The 27,906-nt window shown below is 45.5% G+C and overlaps 1 protein-coding gene across 1 annotated transcript in view; it reads right to left on the reverse strand.

Annotated features, from left to right (window-relative positions):
- The window catches only part of PEX14 (peroxisomal biogenesis factor 14), a 141,741-nt gene that overhangs the window by 108,063 nt on the left and 5,772 nt on the right, over positions 1-27,906 (reverse strand). The window contains exon 2 of the mRNA XM_069544753.1: positions 19,566-19,613. Coding sequence (XP_069400854.1) covers positions 19,566-19,613 — 48 coding nt within the window. The remainder of the gene's footprint in view (positions 1-19,565; positions 19,614-27,906) is intronic.

Consider the following 27,906-nt stretch of genomic DNA (forward strand, 5'->3'; position numbering starts at 1 on the left):
CCCTGCTTCCTTCAAAACAAAGCACCTTCTAGTTTACAGCAACTCCTTTCTGCCTTCCATGCTCTGATAATACCGGCCTCTCTGTCACAGGGTATAACCTTCATTTAAAAAAAAAAAAAAAAATCAGAGCTTCAGCTTCCCATTGAAAAAAAAAGAAAGATAGGAAGAATAAATACGAATTTGAAGGGGAATTCTGCCAAAACCCGAACCTCCCAAATCTGGTTCAGCCACATTCTTGCCCACAGCCTGTACTTCTCGGTGCCTCCCTACATTTTTCAAAATGCAGCTGCACAGACCTCTTAAAATTCAGATTTCTAGCACCTATAATTACAGGGCGCTCAAGCCAGGCTCCTTTAATTAATGAACCTGACTCCTCTCTCTTCAAAAGGAAATCTGCATAAGGGATATATCACAGGGGTGACCTGACCCCTGATTGGCGCTCTCTGCTCTCTCTGCGTGATGGCCACCAGCACCCTGCACCCCAACGGGAGCATGAAGTTGCCCCCACCAACCCCTGCGTCCTGCCTCCATGGACGATCCCAGTCTGGCACCAGACTATTCTGCAGTTAAGGCCATAAAACATCTCATGGAATGTAAGGGAAGAGAAGGAAGCTTTCCTGGGTGTGACCAACAAAATCCAAAGAGAATGAGATTTTCCTAGCTAGACTGCACCCCTGGTTTCACCCTCTTCCCTCTGCTGGGATGAAGAGCATGGGGTGCAACCAGCTGCCATTGTTCAAGGCTGGACAAGCAACAGAGGGAACAGACTGGGCTTGGAAAACTCCAGAAAAGAACACAACACAACAGGCCTGGAACTGACATGCATCCCAAAGCTGAAATAAGACTGGTAAGAAAAGCCACGCCTCTTTAAAGCTAAACAGGTGGAGAAGGGGCGTAACGTTGAAGATACCGTGCACAAGGTCTGGAGAAGAATTTGAACACATTCCAAGGACAATGTACCGACCTCAAGTTCCCAGGCGGTCCTCACAGATCCTGGACACTACTCCTCTCTAAGTCAATACCGGACAAGTGGTGTTTAAAGAACTGGCTCTCCTTCTGGCTGCTCTGGGTTGCACAGCCCCACACTGTACCTGCTGCATGTGCCAGGACAGTCTAGAGCTGCTCTCCTGAAAGTGGCTAAAAGCTGGCTCATAATCATGTCCGCTGGAAAGCAGGCGGCCCTTGGCTGCAACAAAGATGGGAAATGGTAGCAAACACAGCCACAGATACCAGAAAGGACCAGGCCTCAGCCAAATCAAGGCAACCCCACGTAAAGCTACAGCTAGGAGATTCGAGATCCAGATCTGAGAAGATGCCAATGCATTTGGCAGTAATAAAAACAGGCTTGGTTCAGTCTCCACCATCTGACAGCCTTTCCTCAAGGGTCCCTTGGGCCCCCAACAAACCCAGAGGGGCAACATTTGCTTTACTGACCAAACAAACATCTCTCTCCTAAAAGTGGCAGCGGTGGTGCAGTGGTAAAGAATCGGCCTGTCAAGGCAGGAGAAGCAAGAGACTTGGGTTCAATCCCTGGGTCAGGAAAATCCCCTGAAGGAGGAAATGGCAACCTACTCCAGTATTCTTGCCTGGAAAATTTAATGGACAAAGGAGCCTGGCAGGCTACAGTCCATAGGGTCGCAAGAAGTTGGACACAACTGAGTGTGCACACACTTAACGCAACTCCTACTGGTAGACTAAAAGTTCTTGGACCATGTACCTGCTGGGTCATGGAAAAAGCAAGAGAGTTCCAGAAAAACATCTATTTCTACTTTATTGACTATGCCAAAGCCTTTGACTGTGTGGATCACAATAAACTGTGGAAAATTCTGAAAGAGATAGGAATACATGACCACCTGACCTTCCTCTTGAGAAACCTATATGCAAGTCAAGAAGCAACAGTTAGAACTGGACATGGAACAACAGACTGGTTCCAAATAGGAAAAGGAGTACGTCGAGGCTGTATACTGTCACCCTGCTTATTTAACTTCTATGCAGAGTACATCATGAGAAACGCTGGGCTGGAAGAAGCACAAGCTGGAATCGAGATTGCCGGGAGAAAGATCAATCACCTCAGATATGCAGATGACACCACCCTTATGGCAGAAAGTGAAGAGGAACTAAAAAGCCTCTTGATGAAAGTGAAAGAGGAGAGTGAAAAAGTTGGCTTAAAGCTCAACATTCAGAAAACGAAGATCATGGCATCTGGTCCCATCACTTCATGGCAAATAGATGGGGAAACAGTGTGAGACTTTATTTTGGGGGGCTCCAAAATCACTGCAGATGGTGACTGCAGCCATGAAATTAAAAGACGCTTACTCCTTGGAAGGAAAGTTATGACCAACCTAAATGGCATATTCAAAAGAAGAGACATTACTTTGCCAACAAAGGTCCGTCTAGTCAAGGCTATGGTTTTTCCAGTAGTCATGTATGGATGTGAGAGTTGGACTGTGAAGAAAGCTGAATGCCGAAGAATTGATGCTTTTGAACTGTGGTGTTGGAGAAGACTCTTGAGAGCCCCTTGGACTGCAAGGAGATCCAGCCAGTCCATTCTAAAGGAGATCAGTCCGGGGTGTTCTTTGGAAGGACTGATGCTGAAGCTGAAACTCCAATACTTTGGCCACGTCATGAGAACAGTTGACTCATTGGAAAAGACTCTGATGCCGGGAGGGATTGGGGGCAGGAGGAGAAGGGGACGACAGATGAGATGGCTGGATGGCATCACCGACTCGATGGATGTGAGTTTGAGTGAACTCCAGGAGTTGGTGATGGACAAGGAGGCCTGGTGTGCTGTGATTCATGGGGTCGGACACGACTAAGTGACTGAACTGAACATAGGGTCTGAGGTTTTCCCAGTTTCTCACACACGATCTGGGCTCAACTACTGGAGAACAGCACTGGGGCTGATCAATGAAACCTAGTCATGCTGTCCTAGCCGCTTCGTTCTTGCCAGAGCATGTTACAGTGTAGGTATCAAAAATGAAATTCAACCATTTCTGCATTCTGCCAGAAAAGAGGGCTCTAATGTTCCAGTCACTTTCTGCCATTGCAAACATGATTTTGTAAGCAAGGGGGGAAAAAACAGTAACATCAGTCCATCCCATGGTTAAACCCTCAGATTAAAGCAAGGCTGACCCCTGCCCTCGGAGTCTGACTCCATGGCACCTGTCTTGCTTCCTGGCATGGCAACCTGCCACAGTGATGCCTGGCACCCACAGGCTAACACACTCCATAATCTCTGCTTTCCCACTAGGTCTGTCTCTGATCACTTCGCAGCCTGGATCCAGGGCCCTCGGTGTTGGAGAGGAGCTCCAGGCTGAGAGTACAACTGGCTGTGAGGAGCCAACCACTTCAGTGTTTCGGAATCACAGGCAACCAGAGCCTGCTGGTGAAGGATTTTTTTAATTTAGTTTGGTTTTCCAACCAAGACCTTCTCAGAGTTCACTGTTCTTTGAAGTGGAAGCATTTAATTTTCTAATAAACAATTAGAAGTACAGGATTAGAGAGAACACCAAATCGAGGACGAAGGCCAGAATATGCAAAAATAAGGGGCTGGCAGGTAGCAGAGTTCAGGAATGTCCAGGGATTCTTGGCACGGGAGCTCACACCAGCCAGCCAGGCACTCTCTTTCCAGGGTGTCTCAAGGGGAAATCACCCATCGATCCTAGGACACACTCGCTCCAGGACCAATCCCTTACCTCAGAACAGCCTCTGCCTCAAATTCCTGCTTGCGCTTTAATGTTTAAATTATTAAATGCATTAATGTATTTACATTATTCAAGTCTTATGTGCATTTTTCTAAGATAATTTATGTATAAGAGTTTGAATGTCCATGACTGTTAATGTCTACAACCCTTCCTGTTCATTATTGATTCTGGAAGAAAAAAAAAAGTCAGAGTTTTAATGCCTTATTTTTAATGTATTAAGAGTCTGAATAAGTGCATTCTCTTTTTTCTTTTGTAATTTCATAATTTAAGTAGTGCATTTATTAAACTGACACAGTATGAATTGTGGTGAAGCCTGGCACAGCTCCACGCTGCGGGAGCAGCCGGCTGGAAGATGCGCCTGCGCCTCACCACCGCCTCACTCACCATCATCTTCCCACCTCCACGCAGCCAGCACAGGCCACCGGGAAGCTGAAGGTGCAGGGCACATTTAGGATGGGCAAGGAGACTTGCCGTCCTCCTTGCCCAGGGCCTCGCTCCTCATTAAGTGGGTTTCCAGAACGCTGTGGAGCTGCCTCTTAGTTTCTTTTAAACGTGGAACTTTTCTGCTCATGAAGTCCTCCTCTGGGGTGCTCCAGGTGATATTCAAACACAGCACACAATTTTCAAAAACAAAATCAAAATGCCCAGCTTACCATGGTGGAAACAGCCAACAAAACAGCTGCTTTTAAAGAGGCAAGAGAGGGGAGGTGTGGGTCTCAAAATGCAAAACATCTCAAACAAACCAATAACCCTCCACTTGGGCAGAAAAACAACTTTCTTTTGAAATCCAGTTTCCCCAGCGTAACAGCCCTCTTTCGACAACAGACAATAGAGCGACAGTGACACCCAATGGCCTATGAGTTCAATCCCAACTGAGCGCTCCCCAGGGTACGGGGTCTCGAGCCTGGAGCTCCTGAGCCGACACAGAAGCTCAAGGAAACATCAGCTACTCATCAGAAAGCTGAGGCGCTAATGCAGAAATTTCTTGCTGCTGCACGGAACACACGTAGATGGTATGAGCACAGGTCAGTACAGTCTCTTCCTGGTGGGTGCCGTGAGCACGTGTACACATGTGTATGGACACACAGAGGCACAACACGGGGATGCAGCAACATTGAACAAATCAACCTGGAATGGGAGAAAGGGTGGCAGACGCACCTCACTGCTGCCTTAGAATCTGACTCTGCCATTCGAATGTCATACGAACACACATACACACAACATAAATTACATGTACACATTATATAGGTTTTTACTATATTTTCTTTTTTCTTTTTTTTTTCTGTTTCTTTTCTTTCTTCTTCTTCTTCTCTTTTTTGGCTACTCATTACCATTCTTTAACTGTTACAATTTATATCAGCATATAATGTTAAATAATTACAGGGAGCGAAGCTCACTCTAGTGAGGATATAAACGCACTGTGGGAATCTACAGATTTAAACAAATAACACTCACAGCAGGGGGTGAGCGGATGAATTAGCATTAATATCCTGCCTGGGAGATCCCAGTGCACTGGTACTGCTTAAATACAGATCTTTTCTGTAACAGTCAATATGACAGCTCCCGGCAATACGGCCCCTTTCCTTTTCCCAGTCAATATAGCAGCCAGTGAAAATAGAAACGTCCCTATAGCAATCAATATAGCAGCCAGCTAAAATAAACCCTTCCCTTTTAAGGGCTATATAATAGTCAGCTAAATGGAAGAATTGGCACCCCTGCTGGATAGCTCAGCAGAGAAGCCAAGGAATGAGCAGGCCACAAGCACTAAATGCTCCTTCTGCTCCTCTCAAAAGGGCTCTGCCCGGGAAGGGAGAAGACATCCATAGGTAGGGAATCCAGAGGGAGCCTGCAAAAGACACTTGGCAGGCTGCTCCCGGTCCAAGGAGTAAATGCCCAGGTCATAAGCGGGCCACAGGGCACCCCTCACTGAGGTTTAATTCAAGTGGCCAGGAACTCTAGAATCCTTGTCCAAACTGTCAGCTGGAAGGAGGGAATGTGTCTCTCCAGTGGGGAGTAACTTGATTTGAACCCCCTTGTGCCCCCGCCCTGCTCCCACCCTAGCCCCACAAGGGAAGAGTATTGAGTTAACAGCCTGTGGTTTTCTGTTTTCCAGCAGCATGAAAAGTGGTTGTGTCAGAAACAGACATTGAGCCAAGTGGGTTAAAACACAGCATTCTATGTTGAGTGCTGCCCAGCAGACAGACAGAACTCATGCTTGAAGCTCACAGCCGTCAATCTGTTAAATACTGTAACAATACCATATCTTCCCCCATTCACAGCATGGAAAATAGTCTCCTTCCTTGGAGATATGTAGGAAAGGGGTTTTCTCACAACATAATTCAGAGGACGGCTCACTTTGAAGGCCAAAACAGACCAAAGGCATTAAAAAAAGAAGAAGAAGAAAGAAAAACAAGGAACATTTAAGAGAGGTTCCTGTGCATTTGAAGTTGTTGTTCTTTTTCATTATAATTAGCTACTTTTAAAATTGGGCTTCCCTGATAGCTCAATTGGTAAAGAATCCACTCACAATGTGGATTAAACTTTTAAAATTAGTTCGGTAGGATTTATGAGTTTGATAAATGTGGAATATAACTACTGACACCAGTGCAGGATTCCCACAAACATTCCTGAAGTAAATGCTGGGGTTCAGTTATGCTCCAAAGCAGATGAACATCAGGGACCCACCCCCCTTCATTAAAATTCCACAATCTGTCTGCCCTCCTTTGGGTAGATCCATGGAGGGTCCCTGTTTCCCTGGCCAGGTGTTGAACACCCAGGGATGCTCCTGTCATCCATCAGGTGACTCAATCGAGTGCCACAATGTCAGAAACTGCTGGGAGAAAGATCCAACAAGTCCTGGTTGGAGAGCTCAAGTCCTTAAAAATTTAGATCCTGACACCCCACCTCAGCCATGAGAATGAGCAGGTGCTCTCTACTTCAGGAATTCCAGATAAATACCATCTCTGGAGAGAAAACGGTTAATAAGATCAAGGCCCCTCTCCCTGCAATCAACGTAGGAACCCTACCGGCTGTCCTAGGAAAGCCTGGAGATCTCAGTCACACTGTGAGCCTGGTACCCACTCAAGGGAGGAAATGGCTCTGTGGGGGAGACCCACAAGTTTGCAAAAGGCAGTATCACAAAAAGTGAGCTACTGTTATGATTTGACGTGGCACTTAGCTTCTAGAGCTGAAGCCAGTGAGTGCTTTATAAACTTCAATGTATGTTTCCATTTCTAAACCACACACACAAACTGGTGGGGGGGGGGGGGGGGTGGAGACTCTAAATCCACAGCAGTAAACCTGAAGAGAAGTCATGATGTTAACAGAGACCACTTCAACTACAAAGGCGGCGGAGCCGGGGGCGGGGCGATGGTTCCAGAGAGAAAGAGGGAGAGAGAAATGAAAGGGAAAATAATCATGAAAGGGAAGCAGAAGAGAGAGACATGAAAGAAAAGATCAGAGATAACAGGAGAGGTAACAAAACAGAGAAGGAAGACAAAAACCTGACTTTGGCATTTAAAGGTTTCAGGGCATTTTATGAAACGACAGTTGCAATAAAACAAACAGAATGGTGAGTCATCTGGTTTCCAACTTCTGAGTCAAAAGGAGCTGTTTCTAGACAAACTACAAAGCAGCCCTGCTGCCTGCACACTCAATGATGCCTATCACTGCTTCAGAGCAGGATGTGGGGAGAGCATCGGGGAGGGGGCAGTGAGCACTGTCTCTGCTGGTCCCCGTGTCACTGCGAATAAAGACTGTCAAGATTTAAACCATAATAATGGAAAGGCTATAAAGGTCTCAGCTATAATGCTTCCTCTGACGATCCCTTTCATAACATGCCCGCTTTATGTTGCCTGCGTGGTGGGGGTACACTAAACATCTGTGTGTGCTCGCGGGTGGCTACGCTGCACCCCCGAGTCCCGGCAGGCAGCAGCAGTGCACCTCAGCCCCATGGCTCATCACCACCACCTACGTAAGTGAGGACACACCCACACACGCTCCACAAACGTGTGTGCAGTGCCTACTTCTGCCAGGAGCTGAGGGGTAAGGATATACGGCCACCCCAGACAGGCAGGGTTCAGCAAGGGGGCTAGGTGCCAAGCCTCCAGGAAACAAACAAACAAAAACTGTCTTCTGCTTGGAAATATGGCCATGCATCACAGGGGCTCCTCTGCTACTTCAGCACCAAGCAGCCTGACACAAGAGCTTGGCAGCCTAACAGTGAGACTCAACTTTTCCCCATCCTGTGCCAGAGCCAAGTGGATAAGCTGGAATACAAACCAGATAAATGCTCAAAGAGGGCCAAACTGGGCCCCCAAGTGAAGACGTGCCTTCACTTGGACTCAGCAGATGAAACTGTACAGAAAACCACTGGTTTTGAGATAATCTTTTATCTGCAGCTTACCACCTAACCATCCCAGACATCAGGGAAACACACAGAAAACAGAAACGGAGTCTCTCCACAGCGACACTTTATAGATGAGACAAAGGGGCAGGAGCTAAGAAAGAACAACATGGACGTGAAAACCACACGCAGGGATGAGATGAGGTTGAAATGTGTAAACTGGGGAGACTGTGTGATGAAATTAGGAAAGCCAAGGTAAGAAATCAGGAGAGGACCCATCCAAGTCGAGCCCGACTCGGGACAGACGCAGAACGAGAACTCAGGAGTGCTAGGTGGGCAGCCAGTGCCAACCACAAGCCATCCCTGGGCTGCTCTCCCTGTTGATCTATAATTGGTGAGCCTGTGATGGAGCTACCAATTATCGTTAGGCCCCTGTATTTAGTTCACAGACAAAGGGAAGCAGGAGAGACCAGTTAGTAACAAGTAAGTAATGGCCACTAAAATACATTGTATTTTACTGAGCTGCTTCGGCAGGAAAAGCCATTCAGAAAATAAAAAGTGAAAGAATAAAATAAGCTGGAGAAACTCAATTTTCTTCTCCCTTCCTCCCAAAGCCACACTTAGGATAAAATGAGGTTTGTGCAGGTTAATCCTTATGAGGTAAGAAAAAAATGATTAAATACATTAAAAAAATCAATTGTACATTAAACCAAATCCAGGAACTGCGAAAACAAACACTACAGCGTGCCTCCAGCCGGTATTAGCTCTGCCAGTCTGGCCAGCAGGGGATACCCCACCTGCCTGAGCCCGCTGAGTAATGGAAGCTGAGCGGAAAGGCCAAGGAGAAATACAGCTGGGAGGGGCTGGGTGGGGGGAACCACAGACCTGGATTTCACTGGAATAAAGTTATTTCTAGACATGAGAAAGGAAGAAATAAAGTGTCTTATAGATGAGGCTCTGGAGACCAGGCTGAATTCCTCAAAAATCCAACAGAAATAACAATGATGACAATAACGATCATTTGATAAACAGAAATTATAAACCACTCCACTGTTGGATGGTCTGCCACTACTTCTAGTTACTTCTCCTGCTCATTAGCAGATTCTATTAACTGCCATTTTTCAGAGAAACAACAGAGTGAGCTGGAGAGGTGAGGTGAGGAGGCCTGCTGTGTCTCTGAGGAAAGCCACTCATAGCCAGCAAGGAAGCTCCCATCGGTCCCCAGCGCACCAGGGTCCTGGGATTCCTCGGATGAAAGTCCGCAAAAAGGCAGAGCCCAGGAGCGGTGGTCACCGGCTCCTCCCACAGTGGAGTCAGGACTGAGATTCTTAGCTAATCCTAAATAAACCTCACAGGGCTGAACCGGCGCAGCCAATTTGCTTCTCCGTGTGTACTGTAACCATCAGGTCCTGCCTGCAACCTAACCTTCCCCTTCCGTCACTTGCTTCAGCCACACAACTGGAAGAAGATCTGAGAGTTGGGGCTTCTGCATGGGGGAGTCAGTCTCTCACTTCAACAAGGCACAAGTTGGCCATATGGCTCGTGGGCCCCAAAGTCTAAAAGGACTGACAAATCTGAAGATTCCTCTTTAATGTGCTTATGAGTCATTGAGAACGAAGAGAAACCTCTGTCAGCCTGGCTTGGGGTGGGGATGGGGGGTTGGGGGAAGTGAAGGGACGTGCTGACAGGCAGAACAGATAATCAACCACATGAGAGCAGTGTTCCCAACAGAATAAAGACCCGTGTTCACGGGGGAAACTTTCAGAACACCAACAGTACTGGAGCGGGTTATCAATGGCAACAAGTAAGATGTGACAAAGAGATTTCACTCTCTTGAAGACAACTCTAGTCTCTTATCTGCAAAGCAAGTGGCCTTTGCTGCCTTAACGGACAGTGAAGGACTTGTGACTGTTGATGGAGACACAGATAAAGGATTTACCTGAGGGGCAGGGAAAGCCAGAGAGGAAGATCCCAAAGTCTGCAGTTTCTTGACTTCTGTGGCGTGGAAAGCAAAGCACTCAGTTGTGGACCCTTCCCTCTGCCAGCAGGAGAGGGAACAACAAGCAGCTGCTGCCCCCTAGGAGCTACCAGGGACACAGCACCGTGCTCGACAGACGAGATGAAAAGATCCTATTATCTCGCCTCCATCCCGTAACCCGTCATTAGTGAGGTACATGGGTGCAGACGCCTCCTCCAAGCACAAGGAGGCCCACATCACCTGTGATAAATTAATAGGTGCCTTTTCAACAGCTAAGATGCGCACAAAAGACTCCAACCAGCGACAGTGCATGAAGGCAGCGGCTTCAGAGAAGCACAGACTCACCAGGCAGCACCTGAACAAGCCAAAGCCTAAAATAAAAATAAAGTCTAAAAAAGCCTAAAGCCAAAGTCTCCCACACCTCTGTGCCCCGCGAGGTGGGCACGCTGCCCGCCTGCTACCCCAGCCTGCTCAAGATCTTGGGGTTTACACCACAATCCTGTTGCTGACTAGCTATGGGAACCTGGGCTTGTTTTCCTCACTGTACCCCGAGGAAGAGGGATCTTCACCAATTGTTAGGATGAAACAAGATAATGAAAACAAAGAAACCAGCACAGAGGCCAGCACATCACAGAGCAGAAGTCCTTCCGGCCTCGGTGATCAGAGCTAGTAATAGGTTAGTTAATCGAAAAATCGGTTAAAGCAGAGAATCATTAAAAATGGAGTCTATCTACATACCTTCAACATTTCACATGAACTTAAAACCTATAAACAAACGCAGTCATTTGCTAATCTTTTGATGTGAAGCCAAGAGCTTTTCTTTGAGTGTGGGCCCACAGACTGAAGTTCCCAGACGTCTTTCTTGCATAAACTTCACCCGTAATACACCCTTCACAATTTCTAAAGCAAAGCAAGCCTTTAAAAGACATTAGCAAAGCAAACTTAAGTACAGAATGCTTCAAGATTTTTAGTATCTTCCCCACTCACATCTAAAAAGACAGCAACCTTTTTAGGAATTTGCATTTAACAAAACATTCGGCTTAGTTTTCACAGAATCCTCTTTTTCCATCTGTATTTACAAAACACACCATATTTGTTGATCCCTCTGTTCACATTACACTTCACCTGTTTACAGGATATTTAATAAAATGGCCTAATTCGCTAACAAATCAACTGGCATACAGGCTGAAGACAAGCTGACCCCCTCCTGGTCTGCAGAAGGCGTGTGGTGTGGGTGTGACAAGGCAGGGACAGGCCGGAGGGCCCAGGCCTGGTGCACAGCTTCCCCGCGCCATGACAGCTAGTCAGTGTCTGATGCAAGCTTGACACTTTTCTTAAAGTATGTACTTCCTGGTGCCGCCACTTCATTTCACAAGAGATTTGAAATGAGTCAAAGGTACACACAAAAGGATACAGCAAATACAAAGTATGAGGAAAGGGGGGAAAAGACGTCTAGTAAACCCATTTTCAGCAAACTGTGGAAAAGCTAAACCGTGTCTATGTATGACCAGGGCTTCCAGGTGGCCCAGTGGTAAAGAATCCATCTACAAGTGTGGGAAAGGCGGGTTCAACCCCTGGGTCGGGAAGATCCTATGGAGGTGGAAATGGCAACCCACTACAGTATTCTTGTCTAGAAAATCCCATGGACAGGGAAGTCTAGAGGGCTACAGTCCACGGGGTCACAAAGAGTCAGACATGACTTAGTGACTGGGTACTCACACATGTACAATCGTTAACCTCTGTGCTGGATTCCATCAGCAGCTCCTCCCCTCCAAGCTGGAAACGGCAGCCCTGCCCCTGGAGATGCGCTGCTGTGGCCCGACTGGACCAGAGCAGACACAGAGAAAGGCCTCTTGGTGCCACCCCACAGACTCTCTGAACATAAGCAGGAGAGCGGTGCCACCAAGGTCACCAAGGCAAGAGGTCACAAAGGTGGCAGCACATCTTCTTCCCGTCCACAGGGGCCAGGAGTCGGCTCCTGGCTGACCCGGAGTCAAGGAGCGCCCCTCGCAGATTTACCTTGAGCATCACTCAGTGTCAGCCCATCTCTAGACTGCGCAGACAAACTCATAATGGCAGGGAGAAGATTTGTGGAGCAACAGGCATAAATCTTGGTTATAACTACAAACCATAAAAGAAAGGAGAGCTGGGAGGGAAGGAGGGAGGGCCATGAGCGCGTCCTTCTCAGACCAAGCACCACTTTATCTTCCCGCGGCTTCTCAGCGCAGAGTGGGGTTAACTACGACAGTGGATTCTTCAAACCCAAATTGGTCTGCATGGTTTGACAAGGGGCTAAAGTATTTTAAATTGAAATTATCCTGGAGAGCGCAGGGCACATGGCTGCCCAAAGCATGACATCCAGTGCTTCACAAACTGGAGGTTTGTGGGGGATTTGCTGAATTTGTCATAAGAATAACCCCCTTTAGGTCACCCTGTAAAAGCAGCTTTTGCATGAAGATTCTTTCACATAAGATAATGACTGATTTTAAAGGACTTCCCTGGTGGTCCAGTGGTTAAGAATCTGCCTGCCAATACAGTGGACACAGGTTTGATACCTGGTGTGGGAAATAAGATCTTACATGCCGGCCGCAGGGCAACTAAGCCCATGAGCCAGAGTTACTGAGTCCAGCCCTTAAGCCACAACGAGAGAAGCCACCGCAATGAGAAGCCCATGCATCACAGCAGAGTAGCCACCGCTCGCTGCAACTAGAGAAAGCCTGTGGGCAGCAAGAAAAACCCGGTGCAGCCAAAACTAATTAAATAAGATACTGACTTATTTTAAACAAAAAAACATTTTCAGAAGGTCACTCTGCCCAAATAAGAGCTCTAGATACCCCATGCCCAGCAACGCCTAGGTAGGAACTTCTGAGACCATGTTTCCAAGAGGAAAGGGAGGTTTCCCTGGTGGCTCAGATGGTGAAGAATCCGGCTGCCATGCGGGAGACCTGGGTTCGATACCTGGGTTGGGAAGATCCCCTGGAGAAGGGAATAGCTACCCACTCCAGTATTCTGGCCTGGAGAATTCCATGGACAGAAGAGCCTGGCGGGCTAGAGTACACGGGGTCACAAAGAGGGGGTCACAAAGAGTCAGACACAACTGAGCGGCTTTCACTTTTTCAAAGAATGAAGCCGGTGACAAGATTAAAAGCCCAATTCCCCGATCACTGTGCCTCTGAAAGAAGGCACTTGTACACTCAGCTTGCCAGTTCCCACATCTCCAGAAGGAGGACACTGCTCAGTTATCCAAAAGTTGGGCCTCTGATTACCGGAACTACAGCAAATATAAAGTATTACCACGAAAGCAGGAACCCAAAATATAAACAAAGCTGAACACCAATTTCAAATTCCATTTCTCTAATTATTACTCCTAAGAGTTTTGATTCATCTAATAATTATTTGCAAAAGGATACCTTAAAACAGAAAAAAAAAAAAAAAAACACCTCTTCATTTACCTGGAGGAGGAAACAACTTAAAGGGCACCGCCTGGTCTATTCAATAAACCTCCTAGGTCTGTAATAGGAAGGACGAAGCAGGAAGAGGCAGTAATTTCAAAATCAGTAAGTAGCCTAGAGATTAGAGAGAAGCCACCAGAGACAGAATGAGGCTTTTCTCAGGTTCAACCATTTCAGCATTTAATTCTCACCAGTTTCCTCCCCCAATCCACAGGACAGGCAGGAATCTCAGGCTCCCTCCTGACAAGGGGTGTCAGTATTAAAGAGCAATGTTTTGGGGGATTAGGGGAGGAGGAAAGCCAATATTTCCTCCAATCTGCAGTGCCTGGACCTCTGGCCCCACATCTAGAGTCAGGACACTCGACACGCTGGGGGTGTACCACAAGCACCACCCTCTGGGTGTTTACATTTAATTTAGGTTCCAAGTTTCTTACAGCAGCTGTGAGGGGTGCCTTGTGCCTTTCGTACAGTAAGCACCAAAACAGGCAGATGGCTCACTTTTTACAAATAAATAAATAGAGCAGGTTTAGGGTTATCCCTACAACATCATCGGAGAAGGCGATGGCAACCCACTCCAGTACTCTTGCCTGGAGAATCCCAGTGACGGGGGAGCCTGGTGGGCTGCCATCTATGGGGTTGCACAGAGTCGGACACGACTGAAGCAACTTAGCAGCAGCAGCAGCTACAACATCATCCCCAGTCACCTGCCTCCAACTAGACCCTGAGTGGGAAACAGATGGAAATCACAGCTCAGTTGAGCAAACCTAACTCTGTCACACTCACAGAATGAACCATTACAGACTCTTTAGATAGTAATGCTTAATACTTTAGATTTGCCATATTTATTTGTTTTTCCTGGAAGAATGACAATTTTCTAAAATCTAAGTGGCTAGTATCACTGCTCCATGCTTATAAAATTCTTTCATGAATACAATGTTAAAATCAATTTTATTCTGCCAAGTGCTTTGAACTTTATAAAATAAATATATGTGTATTGTATGTTCTATACATACATACACACATACACACATTATTTCACATGAGTATACACAAAGAAATGCACTGGGCATGTGAATGTCATCTTTCAGAAATGTTTTGGTGGGGAAAAACATGAGAATCACCTACCGACCGTGAGCCCGCCGACAAGTTTAGCTAAGTGTTGGAACCACAAAAGACACAAATGCGGGGGAGACTGTGCCAGAGGTGCCTGTGAGAGGTTTCCAGGAGACAGGCGACCGGCCACAGCTCTTCTCCTAAAGAGGAGCTCCCTGAATTCACCAAGATTTTTTAGATTTTACTTTTTGGCCACATCACATGGTGTGTGGGATCTTAGTTCCCCAACAAGGGATCAAATCCTTTCCCCCCTCACCCCCACCCTCTGTATTAGAAGCACAGAGTCTTAACTACTGTACCACCAGGGAAGTCCCTTAAAAGCCTTTTGATTGCCAGCCTCTGGTTAACTGACTTAAAAACCAAAGAGAAAATCTTAGGTGTCCAGGTATGAGGTAGAAGAGCTCCCCAAGAAGGGTGGAGATCAAACACACGAACCACCCACCCAACCCCTTCACCCCAGGCAAGGCTCTGTCTTAGCCTCCGGGAGAAACCTGAGGAGACACGATACTTCTGTACTTCAGATATGTGGAGCCTAAAAAATTAAAATTAAAAAATAGAACTCAGAGGAGGGTGGGGGGAATGGGAGAAAACGATCAAAAGGAGCAAAATTCCAGTTATAGAATAATTAAGTCATGGGGATGTAAGGTAAAAGAAAAAAAAAGGGGGGAGAGAATTCAGCATACCAAAAAACATTAATCCTAGGGAAGGTGATAGGAGAAGGCAATGGAACCCCATTCCAGTACTCTTGCCTGGAAAATCCCATGGACGGAGGAGCCTGGTAGGCTGCCGTCTACAGGGTCACACAGAGTCGAACAGGACTGAAGCGACATAGCAGCAGCAACAGGGAAGGTAATAAAGTAGAATTGCCATCATCATTTATAAAGGAACATTAGCTGTTGTTTGAGGTTATTTTGGTAGAGGGATGCAGAAAAAGGACAGAAACAAAAACAAAACCTATACCTACAGGTCAGAGGAAGAGAAGATAGCAGAAGACTCACTCATTAGAAATAAGCTGGTTTCAAAGAGCAAAATGCTGAAATCCTAGTTTAGCCCAGATCCATAAGCATTATATAAAGTACATAAGCAACTGTACTGCTGAACACTGAGGAACTCGTCCTGAAAAAAGTGAGCAGACCGTAAACGAAACCGTATTTACAGCTGCTTCAAATACCCTCAACCTGTATGACTGGAAGGACTCTAAGAAGATTACTTCTGTATCAAAGCAGACAATCGTCCAGCCATTCTTAAAGGTTTATCAACTAGGCAGGAGCACTTGATCCTGGCAGAGCAGTGCGGGGACCAGCCCAGAGCCTCTGCGACGGCTTGAGCATGTGCCCACATAGGTGATGAGAAAAGCCAGGTCTATAGGAAATTTACAGGTTTTGAGCAGGTCTGGGGGAAGCTAGAGGTCAGTACTCTGGAGCTTGTCCTGGGAGGCAAAGCTCAGTGAACAAAGTGTAAAGAAAAAGTAATCAGCCATTTTAACTCTGGCAAAGAGTTCTGTCATTAACAATCAGAGAATTTCAGTGGGGAGTTCACAGAATTTATCAAGGGGAGTCTGTTCACCAATCACCACCCCAAGGACATCATGACATTACAGAGCAATTACCCCACTAATACGGCCAGAGTTGCTGGGTTGGTTCTTTAGCGAGGGAAGGAGGTCCGCAGGGGCAAGAGAAGGTAACGTGCAGTGTCACTACGCGGCCAGAATCAAGACGAGGGGATGGCTACACACACCAGTGTGCCAATTAGAGGCCACAAGGTGGTGCAGCGGTAAAGAATCCGCTTGCTGATGCAGGAAACGCAGGAGACTCAGGTTCAATCCCTGGGTCAGGAAGACCCCATGGGTCAGGAAGATCCCATGAAGGAGGAAATGTCAACCCACTCCAGTATCCTTGCCTAGGAAATCCCATGCACAGAGGAGCCTGGCGGGCTACAGTCTGTAGGATCTCAAAAGAGTCAGACGCGAATGAGCCTACTTATCAACTCAAAATCACAAACCAGCTTTTAGGGTCCAGAGAGGACAGAAATGAAAACCAGGTCCTCCTTTCCTAGAAACAGAGCAAAGCAGTAGTGCAGACACCTCCATGCGTCCACCTAACAATGTCACCTGCACTATGCTGACTCCTCAGTACAGCCTCTCTTTTAATAAAGGGGAAAATTACCCCAAAGTGCTCATCTAGTTCTGAAGACAAAGAACAAGATTATTTGCCTGCAGCATCCCAAGCTTAGCCTTATTAGTATAGAGAACAGGCATCTTCCATTTAGGAATTTTGTGGAAAATATGCACTCCACTTGGTTAAAAACAAAACCAGAAATAACTGAGCACAGTGTTCCCTCCAACACTGGACTATCCTATTCCTCCAGCCCTGGCCTCGAGTTTCACAAAAACCATCCCTAAGGAACCCCTCACCCACCAAAGAACTCTTCCTTCTCTGAATAATGAAGGCTCTCTTATACTCCCAGCCAGGCAATTCTGCACCAAATTATATACAATTTTGTACTGTTTGCTAAAATTATATACAACCTTGTGCCATTTGCTAATTGTCTTGCATGTAACAAATGCATTTTCTTCCCCAAATAAGATATATAAATTACTTAGGGAGAAGGCTTAGCTTTATTCTTCAATTGTCTGCTCCTCCTGAGCACCCAGGAGACAGCTAACACATACAGCCTGAGGAACCTCCCTGGGGGTGGGAGTGAGGGTATAGATAGGCCCTTGGGCTGAGTGTTAGGGGGCTTTCTGTGGGTGGGTGCCCCATCACCTCTCTGGCACCTTGTGACTCTCTCTAGCCTGCTGCCAGTTCGCAGCGGCTCGTCCTATCCCCCTGACCAGCCACACAAGCCACCGCTGGCCCTCAGCAGCCTCTCTGCCTGGTACCCTCCTGCTGCCTCTCCCAAGAGGCAAAAGTAGCTCACACAAGAGCATACAACTCGGCTGGTGCCCTCATTTAATCAGGCTGCTGCAAATGGTTGGCCAAAAGCAATAAGGGCATGACTGAGAGACTGTGGGAGTTTAATATAAAAAAATTAATAAAAAAAGAAGGGAAGGAGGAAGGGTCTACCTTTTAATAGGGCCCTAATTACCCAACTCATAGGATCAACCCAAATGAGATGGGAGTTTATTTCGGGTTTTTTTTTTAATTATTGTTTTTTTATATATATATAAATTGCTGCTATGTGTTTTCTTTCCTCTGAGCAATTATGCAGCAAGTATGTAAAGAGGGGAAAAAATATTAATTAAATATAAGGTAATTGTGGAGTTGGCCTGGAGAAAATGAGTCTGAACTCTGGACGATCGCTGGCTACTAGGGTTTGAAGACTGCTCAGGGCCTCCCAGAAAAGAAAGAAATAAAAATACAAGCAACCAACGTGCAGATGCCGAATGCAGCAGGAAACGAGCAGTGCACAGAAACATTAGCAGAGCAGAAGGGCCATGGGGCTCCAAGCACCCGATAGTCAGCGATGCCACCGACTGCTCAGGGCTCCATGCTAGAAAGAACGCCCAAAAGATGGTCCAGCCGCTCTTCTGGTGATCAGTAGTTAAATGAGTAGATAAAAATGTGAAAAGAGACTGAGGAATAAAGGACTGAAGAGGACTAGAGTGTTCAATTTGAACTTTAGTCCAACGTCAACTACAACTTCAGTCTGAGGGGCACTGAGGCAGGCCCCACGGGAAACAAGCTCCCAACCTATGGGACTGGCCAAGCAAAACCTCCTCTGGCTTTCACACCACCAAGACCACAAGGAAGAGCCCACGCAATACCAAAAGAGGGAAATGAAGCCACGAGGGGAGTGGCGGGAAGTGAGCCGCCCTTGGGAAGAGCAGGTGACATGCAGGACAAGAGTGGCTCTCTCCACCAGTCCCGCAGGGCTGGTGCCACCCGGGCCTTCCTCCAGCTCAGCCAGATCCAACTCACCTCCTGCCTTGGAAAGTCTTAGCACAGGCTGGGATTCAGACTTGTTCATGCCAGTAAGGGCCTCACGTCACCTCCTCCCATACCTCCAGAAGGAGAAGGAAGGAAAACAGGTAAAACTACAGGCCCTGCTACAACAAAAGCTTGGTGGTATATCCCTAAGTTTGCTATCACTATTCAGCGAAAGAAAAAGCTCTGCGAAGTTAAACATAAAGCTGGCCCCTCTGTAAAACTTCTCTGGAGATCAAGTCTTTTTTTTTTTTTTTTGGCTATGACGCACAGTCTGTGGAATCTTAGTTCCCCAATCAGGGATTGAACCCAGGCTCCAGCAATGAGAGTGCAGAGTCTTAACCACTGGACTGCCAGGGAATTTCTAGTACAGAAAAGGGCTTAATATTCAGCCAAGAGGATTTGCAGTAGGCCTTGAAATGCAAAACAGAAAATGGGGCAGGCACTAAGGCCAAGACCACCAAGGCAAACGCACTGTGTAAAAAGAATTAGCTTCAGCACTTAGTAGGCCTCTTCCCTATCAACTGTGTTAGCAGAGAATGTTGGTAGTGAGCATCACAAATCTAATTACAGGCCAGGCAGAAACAGAAGTCTCTTTCTCTTTTCTGTTCTTCAAAGGCCACTTGAAGTGCCCTCACTCTGAGGAACAGAATGGCTATTTCAGACAATCAAGCAGCTCAGCTCCTTGGTCAGGTCCAGCAACCTCGCTTCAGCTCAGCCACCATAGGTTTTGGGCGTCCCACTGATTAACAAGAAATAAAACGGTGCATCACCAGACCAGGGGTGGGTACTCCTCATTCCAGAAAAGACCAGGCTTTACTAAGAGGGAATCTCGCTAACCTCTGCATGCCTGAAAAGCAGTCAGAAGTGAGAGGTCGCTGACGGGCTGGGTCTCCACAGAACACCTCCACTCCTATATTCAAGGGCACTACTGACGCATGACTATAGGGTCATCAGGCTTCTTTAAACTCAGTGTTTTAATTAACAGAGAATCATACTACGTATTTTAATTAATAGAGACTCATACTATATATCGTGGCTTCTTACCAGCGGCTCTCGAGGCACCACATTTTCACTTCCTGGAGCAGAGCTTGGCTGCAAAGAAAAATAAAAACAAAAGTAAGATTGCAGTGCCACCCAATGGACATCAAAAAACCAAAGGCGACCCATACAAACAACTACTTCTGGCACTTCTCACCCGTTTCCATACTGCAGAGAGGTCTGTGGTGGGTTCCTTGTAAGAAGTAGCCCAGGAAGCCCAAATTTGCTAGAGAACATGGAGAGAGGGCTTCCAGGTTCAGGTTCACAGTCACAATACCTCAAGAAGGCTGAATTTGGCTTCAGAGGGCCCAAGCAGCTGAGTAGCAGCGGCAGGGGACCATCACGAAACCCACAGCAATAGCAAAGTCCACAAAAGGTGTTAAGTGAGCCAAACTTTCCTTTTGCCATCTCTGCCCACCGCCACCCTCCACGTTGACCAGCAAGCAGACCAAAAGTGAAGAACCAGATCCAGCCACAAGGGGGCCCCAGTTGCCTACACTCAGCATCTATCTGGAGCCAAGGAAGCCATAAACCATGAACACTGGTTCCTATTACTACCTGTCGCTCAGGATACCAATCCCCAGCAGAAAAGAAAGTCGGGTTTTTGAAAATAAGCTAGTGACAAGCTGACAGATAAAGAGCCCAACCCGCAGGCAGCATGTGGCCCACTCGCCTGGTCCTAGTCTGTTTCTTTCTCTGGATCCCTCCCCTCACTCTCAAATTTACCTTCAACCCTTAGCTGACATGGCCACAGCTCAGAGAAAGGGAGACAAGAGACAGAGACAGACAACCTAGGAGGAAATCTACAAATCTCCAAAGGAAGAAAACAAGCAGCTTGAGAGAGTCATGATTAGTTTACTGTTACTGATGTTCAAACCAATTCCCAATTATCCACAGATAATATCCAGACAAATGAACTAATCTGTGGAGCCAGCCTCCAAACTCCTCCCAGCTGGTTCAGACGGCAAGTGCTAAGCCTTCTGGGGAAAAGAATGGAAGTGGAGAGAGGAAGAGTCCAGTCCACAGAGGGTCCCCAAAGATTCCTCATGCCCAGCTGCTCCCACACAGCGAGGCAAGGACTCTGCTGGAAAGACCCTACCACTTCATCCGAAGTCCTTCTCAAGAGCCCCTTCTTCCCTAGGACAAGAAGGTCAGCCAGCATAAGATTAGAAAGTATGGAAAGTAACTGGAAACCTGAACGTGCTCCCCTCCCTCCTAAAGCTCCAGGCATCCACCAGTTGATGCATTTAGGGATCCAGCCCACACCTCTCTTGAGTTCTACAACTTCCTGCCTTCTCCTGGACTTAACAAATCCCATAGCAGATTCATAATCCTCTCCCTCCACCACATATGACCCCTTCTGTTTTCCCTGTCTGGGTGAAAGTCAACCTTCCACCAAAATACGCAAACTAGAATCCAAAAGACCACCCTGGGCAGCGCCTCCCCTCACCTGCCAGAGCAAACACCATATCAAGTCTTCCCATATGCCCTCCTAAACATCTGTGGAATCAGGCCATCCACTTTGCTCCATTTCTTCCAACGTCACTTAAGTCCAAGCTTCCAAAAACCCCTGCCTGGACCACTGCCATAGCCTTCTCATCAGCTCACTCACATCCATGCTGGCTCTCTTCTAATTCAGTTTCCACACTGCAAGCAGACTCTCTCTTCAAAACAATACTCTGATCTCATCCACCCAACCACCCCAGGAAACAACAATGACTCTAATACAGATAAACCTTCTCAGTTTGGCCATGCGTCTCCTCTGACATACCAGGTCTGGCACCACATTCCCCAGCTTTGCCCACAACGCACACACTTGCCTTTTCTTCCTCTGTCAAGGGGCCTTTGCACCAGCTGTTCCTTCCCTTCTGATGGCTTAACTTCTCCTTCAGATGCCAGCTAAGTCACTCTTGGGAAAGCATTCCTTCTCTGACAGGAGAATATCTGTATATTCAAATCTCCTGAATATACACTCACATCGTGCACCTCTCCACGGTACTCCACACCTCTCCTCTCCTCTCGGACTAAGCCGAACTGCAATTTTAAGTGTGTGATATCCGACTGATGTCTGTGTCCTCACCGGATTATACATTCCAAGTGGGCAGACTCTGTGTCTGCTCATCACTGTATCCCTGGGTCAGTATCAGGCACAGGTTATGTGCTTGTTTGCTTAGTCATGTCCAACTCTCTTTTGTGACCCTTTGGACTACAGCCCACCAGGCTCCTCTGCCCATTGAATTCTCCAGGCAAGAATACTGGAGTGGGTTGCCATTTCCTCCTCCAGGGGATCTTCCCAATCCGGGGATCAAACTCACTTCTCCTGTGTCTCCTACATTGCAGGTAAATTCTTCACCTGCTGAGCCACAGACCTTCCACAGATATTTGCTGAATGAATGAACGGGCAACAAAGAGCAGAATGGATTGGGTTTGAACATATTATATGAAGTTCATTGCCTTCTTGAGGGCTTCCTTCAGTCCATCTGGTAAATATTAAGTGCAAACATTTACTTAGCTCCTTTATTTCATTCTCACAATAAATGTATGGAAGTATTGCTGATGAGGAAACTGAGGCAAGGGAGACTAAAGAACCTGCCTATGATGACTCAGCTAAAAGGAGCTCTTCTACTTAATCAAAATAATCGAGTTTTGTTTAGACCACATTTTATTAAGCAACAACCTTAATGCTATCCCATAAATAATAATGTAAGTTATTTAACTAGATGGAACTAACACAAACAGCTCTATTATTCAGGAAGTCTCATTCTGATTTAAACTAAAACTTTCTTCCTGAGATACAACTAATCACTGTGAATCATAACCTCCAAGGAACTTCCCTTTAAATTAGTTCATCTCCTGAACAGCTAATATTTGCCAGAGGAAAAACTTTAAACCATACACAGCACCAAAGAAGTCTGTTTCACCATATATGCTTTTGTACCTTTTTATGTGAGCCATGTAAATATACTCTGCTTTAAAAAATTAAAAAAGGAAGCTCCCTTCTCATCCCAACAGCCTCCTCTTCCTTGGGGACCCACCACTGATGCTGGCTCCTTACAGAGTCTTTCTGGGATATTCAAAGTGTGTAAGAAGCACAGCCCCACCAAGGAGCTTAAATAGCAACACTCTCTGAATTCCTCAAACTTTGGCTTCACAGAGCCTTCTAGGGTCTCAGCACACCAAAGCCTGACTTTAAGACCGTTCTCAGGGGCTGCCAAGAAAGGAGCAAGCATTTCCCCACACTGTATTCCAACTCACTGCTCTGTGAGGTCAGTCAGACCTCACGGTGACCTCACAAATGACTTCTTACCAATCTGAGAACTGCCTAATACGATTATTTTCCAGGTGATTCTCTAGCTCATGCTGAAATACTTGTGTTCTTTAGAAAACTATTTCTTGATAACCAGGACAGGCATCATTCATCCTTGCTACTCTGCATGTGGATGTCCTTACGATACCATCTGAAATTCTTCATTATATAACTTGTTTATTAATGTCTGTCCCTGCTAGTTTTCAGTTCCTTGAAGGCAGGCACTTTACCACCTTGGTGAAGGCTGATCTTCAGCACTTCGAATATAACTGGTATCGATACTCAATTAATATGTACTTAATTAATTTTTTAGTTAAAAGAGTAAAACAAAGGAACCACTTCTTATACATAAGCCAAAACAAAGCAGGCAAAGGACAATGCCAGTGTCTTTCCCTGCAGCATTTCACCACCAACAAAACACAAACCTGGCCAGTCTCAAAGCAATGTCACGACCCAGTGGATCTCAACTCTGGGGTGGAATCACCCCCAGACAGGCATTTAAAAGTGTGTGGAGGTGTTTCTGGCCGTCACAGAGACCAGAGAGCCCCACAGGCATTTAGAAGGCAGGGGTCTGGGGGACTAAATGTCCCACAGTGGACACAATGAAGGACTGCTCCATTCAAAACACCAATCAGAGCCCTGGAAGAATCCTAACAAGTCCACTTCCTTATGACGAGGAGGACTCACTCCCATCTTGAACACGCAGCTCAGACACAGTTTTGAAAGAGGGGTAAGGTCTGAGCAGCCAAACTGCTTGTCAGAAGCTGAACCAAGTCCACAAGATCCATGAGTCTCACCAGTCCAGCTTTATTCAAGAATTTAGCTCAATTAAAAAATACAAATATCAAATCATGTTGTACACCTGAAATTAATATAATGCTGTATGTCAAGTAAAAAACCTCAATAAATTTTAAAAAGAGAACTTTCCTGGGGGTTCAGTGGCTAAGACACCATGCTCCCAGTTTAGGGGGCTTAGGTTCGATCCCTGGTCAGGGAACCAGACCCCACATGCCACAACTGAGAGTTTGCACGCCACAACTAAAGATCCCATGTGCAACAACCAAGACCCTACACAGCCAAATAATTTAAAGATTTTCTTTTAAAAAATAATTTAAAGGAAACCATGATCACAGTAAGGACAGAAATGGGAGGTATAAGAAGAAAGTAGGACTTCTAGAGATGAAAAAACATATTTGAAATAGAAATTTCATTGAATGGTAATGACAGTAGATTAGCTACTACAGGAAAAAAGTAAGTGCACTTGAAAACACCGCAGCAGAAACTGATTAAAATGAAGGATGGTGGAGGACCCCAAAGAGAAAAATATTTGAATAATGACTGAAAATTTTCTAAGTTTGATGAAAATAGAAACTCACAGATCCAGAAGCTCAACAAACCCCAAGCAGAACAAACACACAAGTATACTAAAGTACACCATAGCCAAATTCTAAAACTATGAAAAGGGAAAAATATTCTAGGCAGCCAGAAAAAAAAGAGAAACATTACCTACACATATTAATCAAGATTAAAAATGACTTCAGACTTCTGATCCATAACTGTGCAGGACAAAAGAAAAACAAAGAAACAATAGGATAGTATCTTCGGCTCTTCCTCAGCACTGCCCACTTTACAGAGGTGACAGCCAACAGGGCCACCTTCAGACCCCTCGTGAAGCTCGTCAAAAAGAGGACCAAGAAGTTGAACCCACACCAGTCAGACTGATATGTCAAAATTAAGTGGAACTGATGGAAACCCAGAGGCACTGACAACACGGTGCTCAAGAAACTCAAGGGCCAGATACAAGTGCCCAACGCTGGTCACGGGAGCAACAAGAACACGAAGGTCATACTGCCCAGTGGCTTCTGGAAGTTCCTGGTCCACAACTTCAGGGAGCCTGAAGTGCTGCTGACGTGCAACAACCTTCCTGTGCTTAGGTTACTCACACGTCTCCTCCAAGGACTCAAAGCCAGTGTGGAAAGAGCAATCCTGCCGGCCCTCAGAGTCACCAATCCTACACCAGCAGAGAAATGAACAGACAGCTCGTCTGCACACTGCGTTTGTGTTAATAAAACCACAAAAACTTGGCCATCTGGCATTTCAAAAAAAATAATATCTTTAAAATGCCCACAGAGGGCAGGACACGACCTGGAATTCTATATCCAATTAAATTCTTTCAAAAATGAATACAAATTAAAGACTTTTTCAAAAGGAAAAAGAGGCAGTGATCTTCAACAGTATACTTGTACCACAAAACACGTTAAAAGAAATTCTTTAAGCAGAAGAAAAACAATACGGGATGGAAACTTAATCTACACGAAAGAAGGTTAGAAATGGTCAACATGTTAGCAAAGACATTTTTATTTTTAAAAGATACTTTAAATGTATTGTGAGGTTTATGTCATATGTAGCAGTAAAATCTATGACACACAGTATAATGGATAAAAGGGAAAATTGAAGCATATTTCTGTTAGGTTCTTATATGTGAATTATTTAATAGTATGTCATTTGAAAATAGGCTGTGGTAACTTAAAGTAACATATTGTAAACCTTAGAGCAATCACTAATTAGTAAAAAAAATAATAATAATAATTGGTAGGGTACACCTAAATCAACAGTAGAGATAAAAATAAAATCCAAAAAATAATTCAATCCAAGAGAAGACAAAAAAAAAAAAAAAGAGAAAACAAAAAACAGATGAAAAAAAATGCAAGATGGTAGACTTAAACCCGAGGGCTTCCCTTGTAGCTCAGACGGTAAAGCGTCTGCCTACAAAGCGGGAGACCCAGGTTCGAACCCTGGGTCGGGAAGTTCCCCTGGGAAAGGAAATGGCAACCCACTTCAGTATTCTTGCCTGCAAAATCCCATGGACAGAGGAGCCCAGTAGGCTACACCCCATGGGGTTGCAAAGAGTTGGACACGACTGAGCGACTTCACTTCAGACTTAAACCCAACCACATTCATATTTACCTTGAGTACAAATGAAACACTCCTATTAAGAGGCGGAGACTGTCAGACTAAGTGGTGAGAAAACCCAAGACTGAGCTATAGAGTGCCCATAAGAAACCCATTTTAAACAAAATGACACACACAGCTCAAAAGCCAAAGGATGGAAAATGATAGACCATGCAAACACTAATCATACGAAAGCTGTACTGGCAATATTAATCTCAGACAACTTCAAACTAACAGATATTTCCAATGATAAACAAGGACACTTTCAAAATAAGAGCACTAATCAAGAAGACAAAATAATTACAGAAAAAATATGCTGAACTCACAGCATATTAAAACGCAGAGACATAACTTTGCCGACAAGGGTCTGTATAGTCAAAGCTATGGTTTTTCCAGTAATCGTGTATAGATGTGAGAGTTGGACCATAAAGAAATCTGAGCACTGAAGAATTGATGCTTTTGAACTGTGGTGCTGGAGATGACTCTTGAGAGCCCCTTGGACTGCAAGGAGATCAAACCAGTCAATCCTAAAGGAAATCAGTTCTGAATATTCATTGGAAGGACTGAAGCTGAAGCTCCAATACTGTGACCACCTGATGTGAAGAACTGACCCACTGGAAAAGACCCTGATAATGGGAAAGATTGAAGGCAGGAGGAGAAGGGGACGACAGAGGATGAGATGGTTGGATGGCATCACCAACATGATGTACATGAGTCTGAGCAAGCTCCGGGAGTTGGTGATAGAGAGGGAAGCCTGGCGTGCTGCAGTCGATGGGGTCACAAAGAGTTGGACACGACTGAGTGACTGAACTGAACTGAATGAAAATGAAAACACAACGCATCTAAATTTGTGGAATGCAACTAACGCTGTGTTTAGAAGGAAGTTTACAGTTTTAGTTAGTAACTTTAGAAAAGAAGCCAGAGAAAGAACAAGTGAAACCCAAAGTAAACAGAAAGAAAGAAAATTTAAAACTTAAAAACAACAGAGGAAAATCAATAAAATAAAAACCGATTTTCTGAGGAATACTAAGACTGAAAATCTGTAGCCAGATTGATCAATTTAAAAAAAAAAGACATTATTTTCCAATAGTAGGAATGAAAAGGGGGACATCTCTACATATTTTATAGACATCTAAAAGATACGGGAGGGCCACAACTACCGATCCTGTGTGACTACAGCCCATGCTCCACAAGAGAAGCCACCACCACAGAAGCCCCAAAACCACAACGGAGAGGAGCCCCCACTCGCCGCCACTAGAGAAAGCCCGCACAAGGCAACAAAGACCCAGACAGAAGAAAATAAAATAAAAAATTAACTTCTCTTTAAATAAAAGATGACAGAGGGACCTCCCTGGCAGTCCAGTGGTTAAGATTTCACCTTCCAATGCAAGGAATACAGGTTGGATTCCTGGTCAGGGAGCTAAGATCTCGTGGCCAAAAAACCAAACATAACATGGAAATAATACTATAACAAATTCAATAAAGACTATAGAAATGGTCCACAATGGGGAAAAAGAAGAAACCTTTAGAAAAAAAAAAGGAATATTATGAAACACCTTAAAAACATATTTGACAACTGAAATGACAGCAAATTCCTTGAGAAACATTATGCCAAAGCTGACCCTAGGAAAAAAACAGAAAGCACAAGCCTTAACCACTTGCCATGGAAGTGCCCAGTAATAGCAGTCTTACACAAACTATCTCAGAAAGTAGAAAAGAAAGGCGAGGGAGTTCCCTGGTGGTCTAGTGGTTAGGACCCTGGGCTTCAAATGCTGTGGCCCAGGTTCAATCCCTAGAAACTGAGGTCCCGCAAGCTGCACAGCACAGCCAAAGAATAAATAAATAAACATAAGTTCCCACCTCGTTCTGATAGGCCAGTATTACCTTACTGGCCTATCAGTTAGATAGATTTCTCTCTCTCTCTCTTACACACACACAAACTATAAATCAGTATCAGTTAGCCCTCCATATCTATGGATTCAACCAACCACAAACTGTGTAGTATGTTATATACTGCACTGTTATATTATTGCAAAAGAAATCCAAGTGTAAGTGGACCAATGCAGTTTAAACTCATGAGTCAACTAT

Source organism: Ovis canadensis, chromosome 12 (assembly GCF_042477335.2).
Source record: "Ovis canadensis isolate MfBH-ARS-UI-01 breed Bighorn chromosome 12, ARS-UI_OviCan_v2, whole genome shotgun sequence".
NCBI classification, from domain to species: domain Eukaryota; kingdom Metazoa; phylum Chordata; class Mammalia; order Artiodactyla; family Bovidae; genus Ovis; species Ovis canadensis.